Source organism: Gracilinanus agilis, chromosome 3, assembly GCF_016433145.1.
Source record: "Gracilinanus agilis isolate LMUSP501 chromosome 3, AgileGrace, whole genome shotgun sequence".
Lineage (NCBI taxonomy): Eukaryota > Metazoa > Chordata > Mammalia > Didelphimorphia > Didelphidae > Gracilinanus > Gracilinanus agilis.
In genome coordinates this window covers 188,910,098-188,929,486 of record NC_058132.1, presented here as the reverse complement: position 1 = coordinate 188,929,486, position 19,389 = coordinate 188,910,098, and the positions used below count along the sequence as shown (strand labels likewise).

At 33.6% G+C, this 19,389-nt stretch overlaps 1 protein-coding gene across 1 annotated transcript in view; it reads right to left on the bottom strand.

Annotated features, from left to right (window-relative positions):
- The window catches only part of CUL5 (cullin 5), a 104,645-nt gene that overhangs the window by 28,618 nt on the left and 56,638 nt on the right, over positions 1-19,389 (bottom strand). The window contains exons 6-8 of the mRNA XM_044669015.1: positions 18,775-18,916; positions 16,182-16,327; positions 16,018-16,098 (exon numbers count right to left, since the gene is read on the bottom strand). Of these exons, the coding sequence (XP_044524950.1) occupies positions 16,018-16,098; positions 16,182-16,327; positions 18,775-18,916 (369 nt within the window). The remainder of the gene's footprint in view (positions 1-16,017; positions 16,099-16,181; positions 16,328-18,774; positions 18,917-19,389) is intronic.

Genomic DNA, 19,389 nt, shown 5'->3' with positions numbered 1-19,389 from the left:
TTCATACTAATTTATGAGTTATGAGTTCACCTCCTTTAGATCAGAGGCATAAAGTTCAAGACCACTTGAGAGAGAGAGAGAGAGAGAGAGATAGAGAGAGAGAGAGAGAGAGAAAGAGAGAGAGAGAGTGTGTGTGTATGTGTGTGTGTGTGTGTGTGTGTGTGTGTGTTTGTTGGGAGAAGGGGGTGTTTTACTTTTATTATAAGAGAATATGAATGGTTTTAAAGGTAATAATTGGTCATCTGTGTTTTTTATCCCCAAAGTTGCCAATTTGTATCCTTTAATCACCTATTTCTGGGGCTTAGATTACTCTTATACATTTTTTGTGAATTCCCTAAAGTTTATGGATGTCATCTAAGTCTGGCAAAAATTCTCCTCCCTCCCCCTCCTTCATACATTTTCTTAAAATTCTGGATAAAAAGCATGTTATTCATAAATTCATTTTTTGTATCAAATTCTGCTTCACTTCTAGTAATTTCTATTTAATCAATAATGAGGAATTCTCTTGTCTATAATTATGAAAGACTTGCCATTAAAATTTCTTTTTTTAAGGTCTATTGTCTTCCTATATCATTATCAAAGAAACCCTATAACTGCAGATTACTCTTGTAAAGATTTTAATAAGAAGGTATTTACTGATATCTCTTCTTGCTTGCTTTTTCAGTATTAATATTCTTCATTATTTTTTTCAGTCCTTTGGTACTTTCTCTTTGTGAAATCTCTGGATAATCGCTCTAAATGTTAAATTTTAAAACTATTGACTCCAACACAGATTTTTCCCCCCTGAAACTACTTTGCTATACTTGCCTTTCTCAAATTCATCTTCTAGCGGGTCATTTATATACTTCTAATATAGCAACACCAGGCACTGAGGTATTAATTAATAAACTGCATGTACTTAAGTTTCCACTGTCACCACCAGAGTTCAGACCACTCTTTCCCCAAACTATTAAAATGCCTCCAATCCATTCTGTACACTGCTGCCAGGCTGATCTTTGTAAAATGCCCCATTAAGAATGTCTGCCACATGCTCAAAAGTCTTCAAAGGCATTCTACTGCCCCTAAGATTAAATCAAAAGTTCTTATAATTTTATCTCAAGATTTTTCATTGTGGGGTCCCAACCTCCCTCTCTCAGGTTTATCTTTGACTTCACCTTTAGGCAAAGTACCTATTCTAACCCAACTGGTCTATACACTTCTCAAAATAGGTTTTGTGCTTTGCAACCTTGAACACTTTTGTTTACATGAATTCCCAAGCACTGAAAATTTTTTCCAATACCACTACCTCCAAAAATCCTACCTATGCATTAAAACTCAAACCAGCTCAGCCACATGCTATCTTTACAAAAATGAACCATATATTAGAGCACAAAAACATTATAGTTAAATGTAGAAAATCAGAAATATAATATACATCCCTCTTAGACCATAATGCAATAAAAATCATGGAAAAACAAAGTAAAAATTAACTTGAGACTAAATAAGTTAATCTTAAAGAATGAGTAGATTAACTAATAAGCTATAGAAACAATAAATAATTTTACTGAAGAGTAACAATAATGAGACAACATACAGAATATAGCAAAATCAGTAATTAGAGGAAAATTTATAAGAAATTAGAGGGAAAATCTAAATGCTTATATTAATAACATGGAGAAAAAATATATCAATGAACCGGGAATGCAATTTAAAAAACTAGAAAAATAACAAATTTTAAAATCCTCAACTAAATACCAAATTAGAAATCCTAAAAATTAAAGGTGAGATCAATAAAGTAAACCACTGAATTAATAAATAAATCTAGGGGTTGATTTAATGAAGGAAACTAAAAAAACAACATATAAACCACTGGTTAATATGGTTAAAAAAAAAAAAAAAAAGAGAAGAAAGCCAAATCACTGGCACTGAAGATGAAAAGGGTAAAATATACTACCAATGAAGAATAAATTAAAGCAATCATTAGGAGTTATCTTATTCAATTACATGGCAACAAATTGAACCACAAAGTGAAACAGAATACTTAAAAAAAGAATATTTACAAAAATACAAACTGCCTATACTATCAGAGAAGGAAATAGAATATTTAAAGAAGCCTTTTTCAGAAAAATAAATTGAACAGGCCATAAATGAATTTCCTAATAAAAAGTATCAGGACCAGGTGGATTTACAAGTGAATTCTACCAAATATTTAATGATGAACTAATTTCATAAATAAATTATTTGAAATAAAAGGTAAATAAGGAGTTTTGCCAAACTCCTTTCATGATACAGAAATGGTATCGATACCCAAACTAGAAAGAGCAAATAGAAATATTATAGAATGATTTCATTAATATGAATGTGAAAAACCTAAAAAAATACTAACTAGGAGTCTATAACATCATATCACAAAGATTATACTCTGTGACCAAACTGGATTCATGAGGAATGAGGAATTTATGGAACTGGATATGAGGAACTGGATTTATGAGGAACTAGCCACATAGTTTAAAAAATCATATGATTATATCAATAGATGCAGAAAAAGCCACTGATAAAATACAACCCTCTTTCTAATTAAAAAACACTGGATAGGGGGCAGCTGGATAGCTCAGTGGATTGAGAGCCAGGCCTAGAGACGGGAGGTCCTAGGTTCAAATCTGGCCTCAGACACTTTCCAGTTGTGTGACCCTGGGCAAGTCACCTGACCCCCATTGCCTACCCTTACCATTCTTCTGCCTTGGAGCCAATACACAGTATTGACTTCAAGATGGAAGGTAAGGGTTTAAAAAACAAAAAACAAAAAATAAAACAAAACACTAAATAGTCAAAATATAATATACATGGAGTTTTTCTTAAAATGATATGAAGCATCTACCTAAAACCATGAGCAAATATTACTTGTAATTACAAGTAATAAAGATAACCTAGAAGTCTTCTCAATAAGATCAGGAGTGAAACATGGATGTTCATTATCACTAATATTATTTAATATAGTATTAGAAATATTAGCAATATCAATAAGGGAAGAAAAAAATTGAAAGAATCCAAATGGGCAAAGAGGCAATAAAACTATTTTTGAAGATAATACAATAGTATATGTGGAAAATCCTAGATATTCAAGTAAGAATTTAGTTGAAACTATCAACAATTTTAGTAAAGTAGAATATAAAAATAAATTTGCATGAATCATTAACATTTTAATACGACTAAAAAAGTTCTGCAAGAAGAGATAGAAAGAGATACTCCATTTAACATAACCATAGATAGTAAAGTACCTGGGAATAAACCTGTTAAGACAAACCCAGGAACGACATGAACATAATTATAAAACACTTTTTATACAAATAAAATCTTTCCTAAATAACTGGAGAAATATTGTTTTTGGATGGTGAGAGCCAATGTAATTAAAATGACAACCCAATCTAAACTAGTCTATTTTGTTCAATGCTATACAAATTATCAAAAAATTATTTTAAGCTAGAAAAAAAAATTCATTTGGAAGGATAAAAGATCAAAAAATATCAAAAAATTAATGAAAAAGGTAAAGGAAGGAGGTTCATTAATGCTCTGTTTTAAATTGTATCATAAAGCAGTAATTCTCAGAACTATTTGATATTGGCTGAGAAACAAAAACGCAGATCAGCAGAATAAAACAGATATACAACAAATAGTAGTAAAAGATTACAGTAACCTTGTATTTGACAAAAGTATGGATCCAGGCTATTGGGATAAGAAATCACTATTTGGTAAAAATTAATAGGAGAACTGTATAGTAGTTTGGCATAAACTAGGTTTATCCTACTCTTATACCATTCAGATAAGATCAAAATGGATACATCATCTAGACATAAAAAGAGGCAAATTAGAAGAATAGGGAACATATTACCTTTATGGACAGAAGAATCTAAGAGTCAACAAGATTTGGAGAGTACTGTGAGATGTAAAATGTATAATTTTAAGCGTATTACATTGAAAATGTTTTGTACAAATAAAAACAAATGTTGCCAAGAGAAGGAAAGCAGAAAATTGTGGGAAAAATTTTATAGGAGTCTCTTGGATAGAAGTCTATTACTTAAATAAAATATATAAAGAACTTTGTCAAATTTATAGGAATTAGAAGCATCCCCTAATTAATAAATGGGCAGAAGATAGTTTTTTTTTAAACCCTTAATTTCGGTGTATTGTCTCATAGGTGGAAGAGTGGTAAGGGTGGGCAATGGGGGTCAAGTGACTTGCCCAGGGTCACACAGCTGGGAAGTGGCTGAGGCCGGGTTTGAACCTAGGACCTCCTGTCTCTAGGCCTGACTCTCACTCCANGGCTGAGGCTGGGTTTGAACCTAGGACCTCCTGTCTCTAGGCCTGACTCTCACTCCACTGAGCTACCTAGCTGCCCCTATAGTTTTTGAATGAAGAAATCAAAGCCATGTACAGGTACATGAGAAAAGTTCTAAATCATAACTTATTAGGGAAATGCAAACCAAAACAAATCTGAGGTATTATCTCACACCCATCAGATTGGTGACAAAAGAACAAAATGACAAATGTTGTAGAGGTTGTGAAAAAGTGGTTCCTAGTTCTATTTCTCAAGGAGATCAGGGAAAAAGGAAAAGAACCAATCTGTTCCAAAATATTAATAGCAGCTCTCTTTGTGGTGGCAAAGAACTCAAAATTGAGAGGATGTCCATCAACTGAGGAATGGTTAAACAACTTGTAGTATATGATCATGCTATAAGGAACAATGAGCAGATTAATTTTTTAAAACTTAGAACTACTTGAAATAATGAAGAATGAAATGAATAGAACCAAGAGAACATTATATACAGCTACAGATTTAAGATTTGAAGAATAACACATATGTTTATTGGATGATGGCTTTGATGATGTGAGGAGGGGAGAGAGAACCTGAGATAACCTGGAAATAAAATCTATTAATAAAAACAAATACAAAAACCTTGAATCAGATCAACTGTCTCCTAAGTATACTTAAGTTCCTCCAGCTGGAAATCTCTTTTTTATTCTTCTGACTTAATATATAGCATTAATATCCTGTATCACTCATTTGATACTTGGCAATTATTGCTCTTTGTGATTATTTATTATCTCATGAATATTCTTTCCAACTGAAACCCAAGTTACTTGAGCATAGGGACTATATTTACCTCATAATACCCAAAGTCTGAATTGTGGTATTGAAATATTTTTTAATTATATTTTTAAAAAGTTAGCAAATATCAATTTTCTCTTCCCCTTCAATTTAAAACAAAACTTTTATAACAGGAAAGTCAAGCAAAATAAATTCCCATATAGGTCATGTCCCAAAAGTATTATGCCTCAAACCGAACCCTGAGTAAATCATCTTCTCTGTCAGCAGACAGGTGATATGTATCAATATCAGTTCTAAAGTCTTTCAAATTTGTTTATTCTTATAAAGTTTTTGTTATTGTATACAGTTTTCCTGGTTCTATTAATTTTACTCTTTATTAGTTTCTACAAATCCTCCCATATTTCCCCAAAACTACCCTTCATTTTATTTTTTATAGTATAATAGTATTCCATTTTATTAATATGCTATCATTTATTCAACCCTTTATCAATTGATGGAATATCCTTTAGTTTCTGATTCTTTGCCATTAAATGGATATTCCTTTAGCTTCTGATTCTTTGCCACTACAAAAAGAGTGGCTATTCATATTTTTGAATATCTAAATCTTTTTCCTTTTTGATCTCTTTGGGGATAAGCCTAGCAGTAGATTAGTAAGGTCAAAGGGTATTCAAAGTTTACTAACTTTTGTGATAGGCATCTTTTTTTAAATTTTAACCCTTACCTCTTGACTTAGAATCAATATCGAGTATCAGTCCTGAGGCAGAAGAGCAGTAAGGGCTAGGCAACTGGGCTTAAGTGATTTGCTCAGGGTTACACAGCTAGGAAGTGTCTAAGGCCAGATTTCAATCTGGGACCTCTTGTCTCCAGGGCTGGCTCTCTAATCACTAATCCACGTAACTGACCCCAGCCTACCTTTAAAAAAAATGTATTTGTTTGTTACATTAATATACCCAGTTAATTCCTTTATTCTCTCCTCTCCCCTCCCCCATCAGAGAAGGCATAATTTGACAATGAGATATTTGTATATATATAACTATGTCTTATTTCAATTTATCAGTTCTTTCTTTGGAGGTGAGCATTCATGTTGTTCTTTAAACAATATTTCTGTTGCTGTAGATGTTTTCTGGGTTCTACTAATTTCATTCTTCATAATTTCATGTAGGTTTTCCCATGGTTTTTTAAAAAATTAACTTGCTCATCATCTTCTGAAACAGTAACATTCATATGCCACAACTTGTTTACCCATTCCCTAGTTCATGAGCATTGCTTCAATATCTAATTCTTTAGCATCACAAAGAGACCTGATATGAATATTTTAGAACACACAGGTTCTTTTCCTTTTTCACTGATCATCTTACAAAATAAAACCTAATAATAGAATTTTCTAAGTTTACTGCATATATTGTTCTTTTCACATACTCGACACTTTTGCCAATCTAATTTTCTGCCTCACATGTAAGACATTTTATTTGTGCTCTCCATGCCCTTTGCACAGGCTGCCTCTTCCAAACCCTACATCCTTGAATCCACTTTCATTCAAGTTACAGCTATGTGTCACTTGTTAAGAAAAGCCTTCCTGATTCCAGTTTTCTTACGTATTCTTCCTCTTTTTAAATTATTGTTTGATGTACTATGTGAGCATAATATATCTATCGTGTGATGTATAAATTATGTGATGTATACTGTCAGTGAAGGCAGGAACTTTTTTCATTTTATCTTTGTTATCTCCAGTGCCTAACACAGTACCTTACATATAGCAGCTACTTAGTTACTACTTAATGGAATGGATTCATGAGATTCTTCATGATGCAAATTGGTTGAGTCAGGAAGTTCACCTTAGAAATTCAAGTTAAGTTTCTTATTTCATCTTTAAGAAGCTTAGGCTATTTCTAGTCATCTAAGACTCTTAAACTGGTGGCAGTAGTGCTAGAAAGGAGCAAAGAGATGAGAGAAACATTGTGAAACTAAAATGGAGAGACTGCCTACTAAATAGAGGTGGAAATTAGGATAAGAAAGACCAATTCTGAGATAATAGAGGAAATTATAGTGCTATTAACTAAAATAGAGGCATCTAAAGTTGGACTTAATTTTGTGGAAGAAAAATTCAGGGTTTTTTCCCAATTAACAAACCTTTTTTCCTTCAACTCCAAATGAATAAAAGAAAAACCTTTGCTACAAATAAGCACATTCAAGAAAAAAAAATTCCATATTGGCAATATCCAAAAATCCATGTCTTATTCTTCACATTGAGTCCATCACCGTTCTTTCAGGAGATCTATAACATTCTTTATTACTGATACTCTGGAATTATATTGGTCATTGTGTTGATCAAAGCTCCTTCAAGGATAAAGTCAGTTTTGTATGCACTGAGTATGAAGTGTCAAAGAAATATAGGCAAAAATATTCTGCCGTTAAGTTAGAAAATCTACAACTAGAATTTAATTGAGAAAATGGCTGGGAATAGAAATTTCTACTTGGAAATGATTTGTACAGAGGTCCTGAAAACATAAAATCAGATGAAATAAAGAAAATGGTGGAAAGAGAAAAATATGAACAAGGGCAAAGTGTTTTAAAAATATTATTTTATTTAAGCCTCACAACAAGCTTCGGGAATAGGCACTACTATTCTTATTTTACAAATGAGGAAAATAAGGCAAATAAGAGGTTAAGTGGCTTGCTCAAGATCATATAGATAGAAACTATCTGGCAGAATCTGAACTTAGTTTTTCTTGACTCCAAGTTTAATGCATTATGTAGTTGTAAAACTGTGAGTGGTACAAAAACCAAAGGAATCTAGTGTCATGGAAGCTCAACAAGCAGGGAAGATTAGTAAAGAAAGGGTGATCAGTGTAAACTACTTCAGAAAAATGGGGAAAAAAAAGTCTCAGAAAAGATCATTGGGAAGGGTGATTAGATTGTTACTGAGAAACTTCAAGAAATTAATTTGATTGAAGAGGGCAAAAGCTTTGATAAAAGCAAATGAAGACTGAAGCCATTAATTTGTGGTGAAGGGTGCGATAGTACCCTAAGTCACCTTTCAAGTAATTTGGAGATTGAAGGAAGGAGAAACTTAAAATAGTAATGCAATCCTGTAACAGGGTCTAGGAAACTACTGTAAGACAGAGAATCCCAAGTATGTTTATAGGCAAAGGAAAAGAAACCAGGGGAGGAAAAGTGATTATCTTCTTTTCAGACAAGGCAGAGAAGAGGACTGGCAAAGATACAAAGAAACTAACTTGAAGAAGTTCATGCTGGCTAAGGTCAAGTTTCTCAGTATAGAATTTCTATGGGTCTATCTTACTTTACTATTTTATGATTCATATATTAAAATACTCTTTTTTTTTAGCACTTTTTGTGATGGTAAAAAACTAGAAAGAGTGCCCATCATTTAGTAAATGGTTGATTATGGCAAATTATTGTAGTATATTGCATTGGACTATTATGGCATCAGAAGAAACAACAAAATGGAGGAAGCATGGTATCAGAGACAGCGATGGTATCAGACTTAGGAAGACTTAGGTGTTCAAGTTCGACAACCTTTTAGTTCCTCAACCTGAACAGTACCTATTTTTCTTTTTTTGCTTAACTAAAATACTAAATTTATATCACATATATACTTTGTCTCTTGACTATTTCCATTAATCTGATCACCATTACTATAATGCTATACCATAACATCCTGTATATATTTCAATGAAGCAAGGTTTCCACCTTATAAAACTGAACAGTCATTTTGGACACCACATTCTTGGCAATGTAATCTGAACCACATTTATCAGATATGGCAGGGAAAGTTCTCACTGCATTATAAAAAAGGATAGACAGATAATAACTATTACAGAAATAAGTCTGAAAATTTTTAGAAACTATTCAAACTTATTTTCTTGAAAACATTTTCTCCACAGTCTGAGATCTTGAATAGACTCCTGATGAAAAATCCAGAAGCAATTTTTTACAGAGTTGATGTGATGAAACTACTTTCTACTTTTGGAGGGAACTACCCTTTTCAAATGTTGCCTGCATTTCAGCTTTAATATCCTCTAGAAAAGTATGCCTTTAGGAGTCTTGGTCCTGCTTTTTGAGGAAATCTTGATCATTGATTCTGGTGTAGATGCTTCCAGTATTTTTTACTATGGCTTGATTTCTACATAATTTTGGTTAAAGTATAACAGATTTCTTCACTGAAGTAATCCTATCTTCACTTTCTTCCATCTTCATCTTCTTCTTCTTCATCATATTTATTAAAGATTGTTTTATCATTTTCTCTGGTAAGTGTATCAGCATCCCTTAAAGAATGCATCCAGAAAATTCTCTAATATAAATTGCCCAAAAGGTGCCATTTTGCATTGGTGCCAGAGATCATTACACCAAAGAAATCACAGGTCTAATTTAAATTTAAAAAACAAAACAAAACAACACCATGCAACATGAGGAATTTAAAGAAACAGGGAAAGACTTGTATGAATAAAAACAGAACAAATAAAGTAGAATTAGTAGGTCAGTATACACACAAAAAGCTAGATGAATAAAAGATTAAAAGGTAATGGCCAGGGGGCAGCTGGGTAGCTCAGTGGATTGAGAGTCAGCCCTAGAGACAGGAGGTCCTAGGTTCAAATCTGGCCTCAGACACTTCTCAGCTGTGTGACTCTGGGCAAGTGTGTTAGTTAAAATCACCTGGGGTTCTATTTGGAAGGATTGAACCTCAATATAGTGTTTGACAAACTTCTGTGGACCTGTGGGGGTCCTTAAAACTACATTTCCCGTGGTCCAATGGGTTTCATGGGTTTCCTGTTTTGGATGACGTATTAAAGGTGAGGGACTGTTTTAAGTAGGGGATAATGACTTGGAACTTCCTCTTTAGTTACCTGAGCTCGAGGAGAGAGGAAGGTAAATGGCTGAGGTGAGGTTGGAATAGGTTTTTCTTACAGGCACGTGGTCAGTTTATCTCTATCAGCATGGTTTTTATTAAAATACTATTCTCCCTTTTGATCTCGGCCCTCATCATTTTTAATCATAACACAAGTCACTTGACCCCCACTGCCTACCCTTACCACTCTTCTGCCTTGGAGCCAATACACAATATTGATTCCAAGACAGAAGGTAAGGGTTAAAAAAAAAAAAAGGTAATGGCCAACAATGATTTCAAAGTACAGATAAAGAAACATCAGATGAAATTGGTTTTGAGTTGGACAAGTCTCTGGAATTCAATCTATGTTCCTAAAGAAAGTATAGCTTTCTCCGTATGCTATGAGACCTACAGTCATAATTCTACTCAAAGGAAAATCCTGTCTAGAAATCTGAGTAATCTTCCTACTGTTTAACTTTTTATTAAAGTTTTTTTTTATTTGACTTCTTTGATATTGCCCTAACTATGCAACTATATTTCATACTACTCTCCTTTATGCACAGTATAGTCCAGCCAAAATGGATTACAGCTGTTACATGATTTTACCACTCATTCTCATCTATCTCTGCGTGTACATTTGGGCAATTAATCTCTCTTATCTGGAATTAATTCCCTCCAATTTCTGCAGAAATCCATTAAAGCAGAGCTTAAATGCTATTTTCTCATTGAAGTCAATCCTGATCTTTCCAGCCAAAGGTGATATACACTTTCCTTGTTTTTTTCTTACTTATTCTCTCTATTTGACCTTTCTTATACACTTATCTCTGAACTTGTCTTATATCCTGAAAATTTTAAGCTCCTTGAAATCAAGTACTATGTCAGAGAATTATAAAACTTAATAGCCATAAGGGACCTCAGTGGTCAAAGAGTCCAATCCATTGTTTAAAAAAATTTCCCATTTTACCATAACAAGTAGGCATCTAGGCTCTGCTTGAAGACCTCCAAAATAGCAGTCCTTTTGGATATTTTTCATTTACAAACAATGGAAGCTGGAGAAGACTTTTGAGAATTCTTTGGACAGTAAGGAAATCAAAACAATCAATACTGGAAAAAGTTAATGCTGACTATTTATTGGAAAGACAAATACTGAAGTTTAAGTACTTTGGCCACATAATGAGAAGATAGGACTCATTGCAAAAAATTTTGAAGCTGGTAAAGATGGAAAACAAAAGAAGGGGACAGCAGAAGATGAGAGACAGAAGAATAGCTGTCCTGGAAACAATGAACATGAGCTTGGACAGACTTTGGAATACAGTGGAGGTCAGAAGGGTCTAGTGTGCTATGGTCCACAAAGAAGCAAAGAGTCAGATACAATTAAAAACCAATACCCATGAAATTGGTACTTTACAAATACTTGTTGAATTAAAATGGGTAGGACTATAGCTTATAAACTTTTTGTGGATATGATATACATACAATGTCATTAACCTTTAACAGGGGGAAAAATTAGACTTCCTATATAAACAACTATGGCTAAAACCTGGAAAGCTCTAAAATAGTACAAAATTTTCTCCTATTAATCTTTTTTTTCCCAACTCTTACCTTCCTCCTTAGAATCAATACTACGTATTGGTTCCAAGGCAGAAGAGTGGTAAGGGCAAGCCAATGGGGGTTAAATAACTTACCCAGGGTCACACAGTTAGGAAGTGTCTGAGGCCAGATTTGAACCTAGGACCTCCTATCTCTAGGTTTGGATCTCAATCCACTGAACTACCCAGATTCCCCCATTCTATTAATCTTTAACCAAATATGAACTTTTCTTTTTTTAGTAAAAAGGTATTGATGTCCAAAAGGAACAGGGAGAAAAAGGAACTAACTAGAACAGAGAAAAGAATCATATCATATGAGCAAAGAATAAAAAAAGACAATTAAGACTTGGGAAGGAAGACTATTAAAATGACGAAAGACTGTTTCAGAGAAAACGGAGGAGACAAATATGGACTCATGCATTGAGAACAGAAGCCAGGACAATGAGGAAAACAATTTATATGATAACAACATCATAAAGAAAAACAACTTTGGAAAGAAGACATAAGAGAAAATTCTACCTATATGCATAGCTTAACTTGACCTGTTAAGGCTAGAAAAATTACTCATGTGTTAACATCTTAAATATAAAATTGAGGCTAGATCTATAAACTCCAAAGGTTGAAAGGTCTGAAATACGGAAAACTATCTTCTCTGTTCAAGGAGACTATGGCAGTTCTCTCAAAATTCTACAAAGTCTTAAGTTGGTTCCCCAGAGCTGAAAGAAAACACTCAAAAATGAATAATCACTATTTTCTTAAATGGGAGTTACCATAATATGAAAGGGATAAACACAAAACAATTTAGATTGTAAGTAGTTTAGCCATTATTGATTTATCATTATTTCTTACCAAAAATTTCTTTTAGGATAATGAAGTGTAAAAATATCCTAAACAAGAAGAAATTTCATTTGATTACCAGACATACTGGTTATTTTAAATACAAATCAGAATGTTAAATAGTTGGGCAGTTATGGAAAAGCTAACTAGTATTACGTATAAACAATGCTAACAGTTCAGGTTTATTAAAATGAGATTGTATACCAAAGTCTTTTGTTTAAAAGTGGGTTTTTTGGCTTAAGTTAGCTGACCTGATTCTCCACTTTACTTGGAGAGTCATCTATGGAGACACAGCAATGAAGTCTTCATACCCTAACACTTAACTTCCCACATTGATCAATGATCTTTTAAAAAAACAAGGATGTGAACTATAGGAACCAGGCTAGAAAGCAAATACAAAATTTCCCTCCTTTAATCTGACCATTTGGAAGTTATTCTAAATTCAAATTAAATTGAAAATACACAAAAAATTGCAGAATTTCTATAGTAAATTTATTTGAATACTTTAAAAATGACTTAAATCATAAAACAGAATTCAATTTTAATAAAGGTTAGATTTCATTCCAAACATGTATTGTCTTCTTAACTAGCCTAAAAAGTTTTTTAAAAATTACATTTCATTTCTGAACTATTTAATTCAAAGATTTTTTTTTTATTTTTTAAAATATAATTTTATCTTTTCTGTGATAGCTTCAGAAATTCTCCTAAGACCTGAAATTAAGTGTGAAATAAATGAAAATAATTTCTTTAGTCAATAAGCATAGTTCCAGGCATAGTGCTAAGCACTGCAGACACAAGAAAAGAAAATGATCCCTGCCATCAAGGACTTCACAGGAAAGATAACATATAAACTATCAATAAGATATATACAGTATAAATGGAAGACAGTCTCAAAGACAAGGCACTAACAAGAAAAGTTTCCTATAGAAGGTAAGTTTTGAATTTAGTCTTGAAGGGAATTAGAGGCAGTAATGAGAAGGAAGACCATTCTATAAATGGGGAACATCAGAAGCAGGGAATTGAGAAGTGAAGTTGCATGTGCAAGGAATAGCAAGTAATTTTGAGGAATTTACAATCGGATCTCATATTGTAGGGAAATAAAGTGTAATTAAGAAACCAAGAAAGGTAGAAAGAGTCTAGGTTGTGAAAATTTTTAAATGTCAAATAAAATATTTTATATTTGATCCTAGAGGTTAATATGGAGCCACTAGAATTTACCAGTATATGTGAGAGGGGGGTTGAGGGAGGTGGGGTAGGATGGGGTGGGGGGGAGGGTGTTAACATAGTCAAACCTACACTTTAGGAAAATCATTTTAAAGCTGAGACTAGATTAGATTGTAATGGAGTGAGACTTCAGACAGGGAACACAACAAGGAGGCTATTGCAATACTTCAGATGTGAGCTAACAAGAGCCCACACTAGTGAGATAGAAGTGTCAGAAGTGAGAAGGGGACATATTAAAGATGTTAAGAAAGCAGGAACTGTAAGATTTGACAACAGACTGAATAATTTGGGGTCAGAGTATGGAATTAAGAGTGACACTGAAATCATGAGCCTTGGTGATTGAGAGGATAGTAATATTCTTGACAGTAATACAAAAATTGGGAAGAAGAGAAGATTTTGGGAATATAAAATGGATTATATTTTGAGTCTGAGATACCTACAGGACTTCCTATTCAAGATGTATGAGAGAGAATTGGAGGCCTCAGTTGATAAAGAACCAGGTCTACAGACAGGAGGTCCTGGATAGATATTGAAGCACCAGACACTTTCTAGCTGTGTAATGTTGGGCAAGTCACTTAACCCCAACTACCTGGCCCATACCACTCTTCTGTTTTATTTTTATATATTCTTACTGTAGGTTCTAAGACAGAAGGTAAGGATTTAAAAAGGAGGAAAAAAAAAAGTTGGAGACATTTGACTGTAACTCAGCAGAAATCAGTACTAGATATACAGATTTGGGAATCAATATAGATGATAATCAAATCCATCAGAATTGATGAGATCATCAAGTGAAATAGTATAGAAGGAAAATGGAAGGGGCCCAGGACAGAAGCTAGGCAGATATCCATAGTTAGTGGGCATGCCCTGGTTGCAAAGGAGGCTAAGAAGTAGTAATCATAAAGGTATCAAGACAGTCAGGAAAAAGGCTGTGTCATGAAATACCAAAGAGGAGAGAGTATCCAGAAGAGGGTGACATAGCGTTGGAAAGTTTAGAGATCAAAAAGGATGAAGACTAAGAAAAATGGGACAATGAAGAAGTCATTGGTAATTTTGGAGAAGGTAGGAGTTGCAACTGAATGATAAGGTCAGAATCTGAATTGTAGAGCATTTATGAGCAAGTGAGAAGATGGCAATTACACTAAGTATAGACTCCTTACTCAAGGAATTTGACCATAAATGGGAAGAGAGAAATCAGCTGTTATCAGGTGAAAGATTTTTAAGGAAAGGGGAGATATAGCATATTAGTAGGCAGAAGAGAAACAGCCAGAAGATAAAGAAATGAAAATTAAGAGTAAGAGTGAGAGAATAAGAAAGGGGATAATTTGCTAGAGAAGATAGGAAGGCATGAATTTATGGGTGCGTGGACAGGAGATTGCTTTCGTGAGAAGGGCTACTTCCTTGTGTGAGACAGTGTGAAGGAGGATAATGTGGGTGAAGATGTCTGAGTAATATGAGATTAGGAGGAAAAAAAGATAAAATTCTTGTCAAATGCCTTCAATTTTTTCAGTGAAGAATGAAAAGAGAAGATATGGAGAAGAGCATGCTATAGAAAGCTTGAAGATGGATGAAAATTTTTGTAATAATTGCTGTGGTAAGTAGGCGAGAGAATTTATTAAAGAGGTAAAAAAAAAGACTATAGTGAGTGTCCAGTCAACACAGTCAGTTTCTTGATTTCTCTAGAGCTTCATTCAGTAGCAAGCCAAATAGGAATGAAAGAGATGAGAGGTGAAAAGTCTAAAACTAGAATTGGTATGGCATAATTGGTGCTAGAGCAAAGGGGGAAAGGGATCATATTGTAGATGATGGTTTACAGTTGATATGATTTACTAGGGATAAAGGCAGGAAATGGAAGAGAACATAGCAAAACAAGTAATAGCTGGGGAAAGAACTAGGATTGAAGGGCTTGGAGGGTAAAGAACAGGGTCAAGGGTTGTAAGGCAGAAGAAAAGATGGAATGATAAAAGAGTTTGATGAGATAAATTAATTTTGGAATTCATGAACACAGAAGTGGAGGGAAACTTGAGGGAAAGGGCAAGGTCATTGTTATGACCACTCCTATTTGTAACTGAGGTGGAATGGAGGAATAGGTTATGGGAATTGAGTAGATTAAGCAAGTGAGAAGTTAGGTTAATGGAAGTAACATCAAATAAATGTGTATGCTGAAGTACTTAGTATGATAGCAAGAGTTGAGATGGAGAGAATTAATTGTGAAGGCAGGCATTAAATTTACTGAGGAAAGAAGGACAATATCCTGGATGATGACAGCTAACAGCTACCACAATCTAAATTTGGTGATGTATGAAGAGAATGAAGTGGCTGATTTGGGGGACATACATGTCACTAAAAGATTTCACACAACACAAAATAAGTGATAAATTGAAGCTTCTAACCGTATTACAGAAAACCAAGAATTTTGATTTGCCAAAAATACTTACTGCTTCTACAGAATTACATTCTCGCCTCGTTTCTAAATACCGCAGTGCTCTTTTTTCTTCTTCTTTTAATTTAGCATCTGCCTGTCCAAAAGCAAAATGATAATCATTTTAAGAAGAGTAATAGCATAGTTAATAATTATCTTGTGTGGTAAGTTCTGACTTACATATTTCATATAGTTCTGTACACCATTTTGTTGTAAATAAGAAGGAGCCTGTGTTCTATAAAATCTTTCTGTAGAATCCAAGTATGCCTTTTCAAAATTGTCTCGATAAATTTGAAGCTTATCCTCAGGATTTGAACAGAGATTAACTGGGGAAAAAAATGTCAAATTATAATATAATTCATGTAGAAATACTTAATTAAATAATAAAAATATAGACTTTAAAAGAAAACAAAGGTCATGAGATTTTAAGTGGTAAACAGAAACACTAGACAGTACCAAGAATAATACAAATTCTGTGTCTACATAGAGCATATAATTTAATTGGGAAGAAGAGGCACAAGTGCATAAAGATAATATAAGATGGCAAGTAAGTGTCAGGTGCATGGTACAGACAATAAAATATTCTACTACTCTGGAGGATAGAAGAGATCATTTCCAGTGGTAGTGTTTGAGGAAAATGTTATGTAAGAGATAGGTATAAAACTAGATCTTGAAGACAAAAGAAAGGGGGAAGATATCCTAGGGGCAGTAGGAAGATACAGTTGGGAAAACTATCAGCAGAAATATAGAAGTGAAAAAGAACAGATAATGCATAGGAAGTGGTAGTTGAACAGTAGGGTCCTTTTGGGGAGTTGGGGATATAAGGCATATATGCGTAAAAATACAGAGTCCAAGCTGGATATGGAAAGGACATTAGAGCACATCTAACTCAAGCTTTTCTTTTTACAGATGAGCGAACTGAAACCCAAGGTTATTTGACTTGCCTAAGATCACAAAAAAAGTAAATGTCAGGTTGAGTGAGGCTGTATAAAACTTTGAATCCAAGGTTACAAAGGCTGAACTTTAATAGTGAAGAGTTATTGGGACAGCTAAGTAGTACAGTATATAGAGCACAAGGCTTGGAGGTGGAAGGTTCTGGGTTCAAATATGGCTTCAGACAGTCAAACATCTTTTGCTTAACTGCCCAAGAGTCAGGGATAAGAAAAATAATATTGGCTATTGGTTTTGAATTTTAGGAATATAAAAGTCTAAAAGAAATCAGCACATTTCCCAAACTTAAGCATGGATGAAAAAGATCATCAGGGGTTGGCAACCTTTTTGGCTGTGAGAGCCATAAACGCCACATTTTTTAAAATGTAATTTCGCGAGAGCCGTACAGTGCTCACAGTGTGCGCTTCTGTAACAGCGCCTGAAAAAAAATTGACTTTATGGCTCCTGCAGAAAGAGCCATATCTGGCCCTCAAAAGAGCCAGATACGGCTCGAGAGCCGTATGTTGCTGACCCTTGTGCTAGATGATTGCCCTTATTTAAATTAATCTAACAGGCCCATCTATCAAGAAATTCAGAAATTTATAGCTTATGGAAAGATCTGCAGAAATGGATGCAGAGCAAATAAGCAGAATTGAGAGAACATTGTACACAGTAATAGCAATATTGGACAATGATTATCTGTGAAAACCTGGCTACTCTAAGCAGTGCAATGATCTGGGACAATCCTGAAAGACTTATGACAAGGAATCCTTTCTACCTTCAGAGAAAGAACTTTCACATCCATGTATTCATGGTTTTATTTTAGGGTTTTTGTTATGTATAAGTATGCTCTTACGACAATGACCAATATGGAAGTGTGTTTTGCATGACAAAACCTCATAACTTAAATGCCAAGGAAAAAGTATTAAACAGAGTGAACAAATGATAAGCTCTTTTACTAAAGCATCTTGAAACCATCTTCTTTACCACCACCAGTATTAACCAATTATCATTTGCTTCCAATAGGCCAGATTAGCCCAAGAAGCTGGGAATTGCAGCAACCACCAAACTACTAGTTCTTGTTTCAGTATAGTCTACGAAGACATTATAAGCACTCTCTGTGCCAATGTAACCTAGAAACTCTATGAAGGTGATGCAGCATCTGTCTCCTTAGCAAGCACTCCCATTGAAGAGTTAGAAAAGAAAATTCTTGCTGGCAAAGTCTTTGGCCCTGTCAAAATGGTCACTGAAAAAAGGATCATGATTTTGTCCATGGAAAAGACACAAAAGAAGATACAAAAATACTTGCTTTGCTGCTACATCTTAAGGGTCATTTTCATCTGAACTGCAGTTGAACTCTCCTATGTATAATATCTCCACCACTGAATGAGAGCACATTCAGAGTAGGGACTATATTTGTCACTACAGTGCTTTGCACATAGTTGATGCTTCTTCATTCATTATCTAGCATAGAAGTACCAAAATTTTGTTTGTTATGGACCTTTTTGACAATCTAGTAATGTCTATGGACCTCTTCTCAGAATTACATTTCTTAAAGGAATAAATGAAAATAAAATACATAGGATTATGAAGGAAATCAATTATATTGTAATATAGTTATATATATATATATAAAACATTATATTGTATATATACAATTATATTGTAATATAGTCATATACATGTATAGGGTCTTAATGTGGATTTTGTTTATGTATGTTTATATATAATCTGATCTAACATCAAGGTTGTATAAATTATACTTAATGACAAGTTCTAACCCATAAAATACATGAGTTTCCAAAAAGAAAAGGAAACTAATATCATAGAATTCAAGACATACCATAGGATTCTCTTACTCCAATCACCAACTGAGAATCAAAAGCTTCTCCCAATCTCTCTGCATGAACCAGCTTCATTGCACTATCCTGGAGTCTATTCTTTATATTTGAAAAGATTGATTCATTCCATGTATCAAGCATTAGCTATATAAAAAAGAAAACAAAATCCATTGAGTGTAAATTTATATATAGTTACAGCAAATATAAAAAATGAGGGTGAAGACTGCAAAAAAGAAAACCAAATACCTAGTTATACCAAATCTTTCAGCCTCTTTGTTAAAACATCAAATTTTATGTTTCAAGTCAGAAAGTGATGGCTTTCCCAATCTTACCTAATTTTGATAAACAGCTCAAAGTATGTATTTTATTACTTTAAAAAAATCATTATAATACTATGTTTCTAAGTACCTCAAAATACAAGAGAATATAAATTTTCTTTTTTAAAAAATCCTGTGTAGATATTATTTAGAGGAAAAAGACAAAACACAAATCCTACAATAAAGTGAATTAAAAGAATATTTTAGTACAAAGAAATCCTTGAAACATTTTTCTTGTTTCAATACTTTCAGGACTGAATATGGATTTCCATAAACCAAAATTATATAAATAAGTATTAA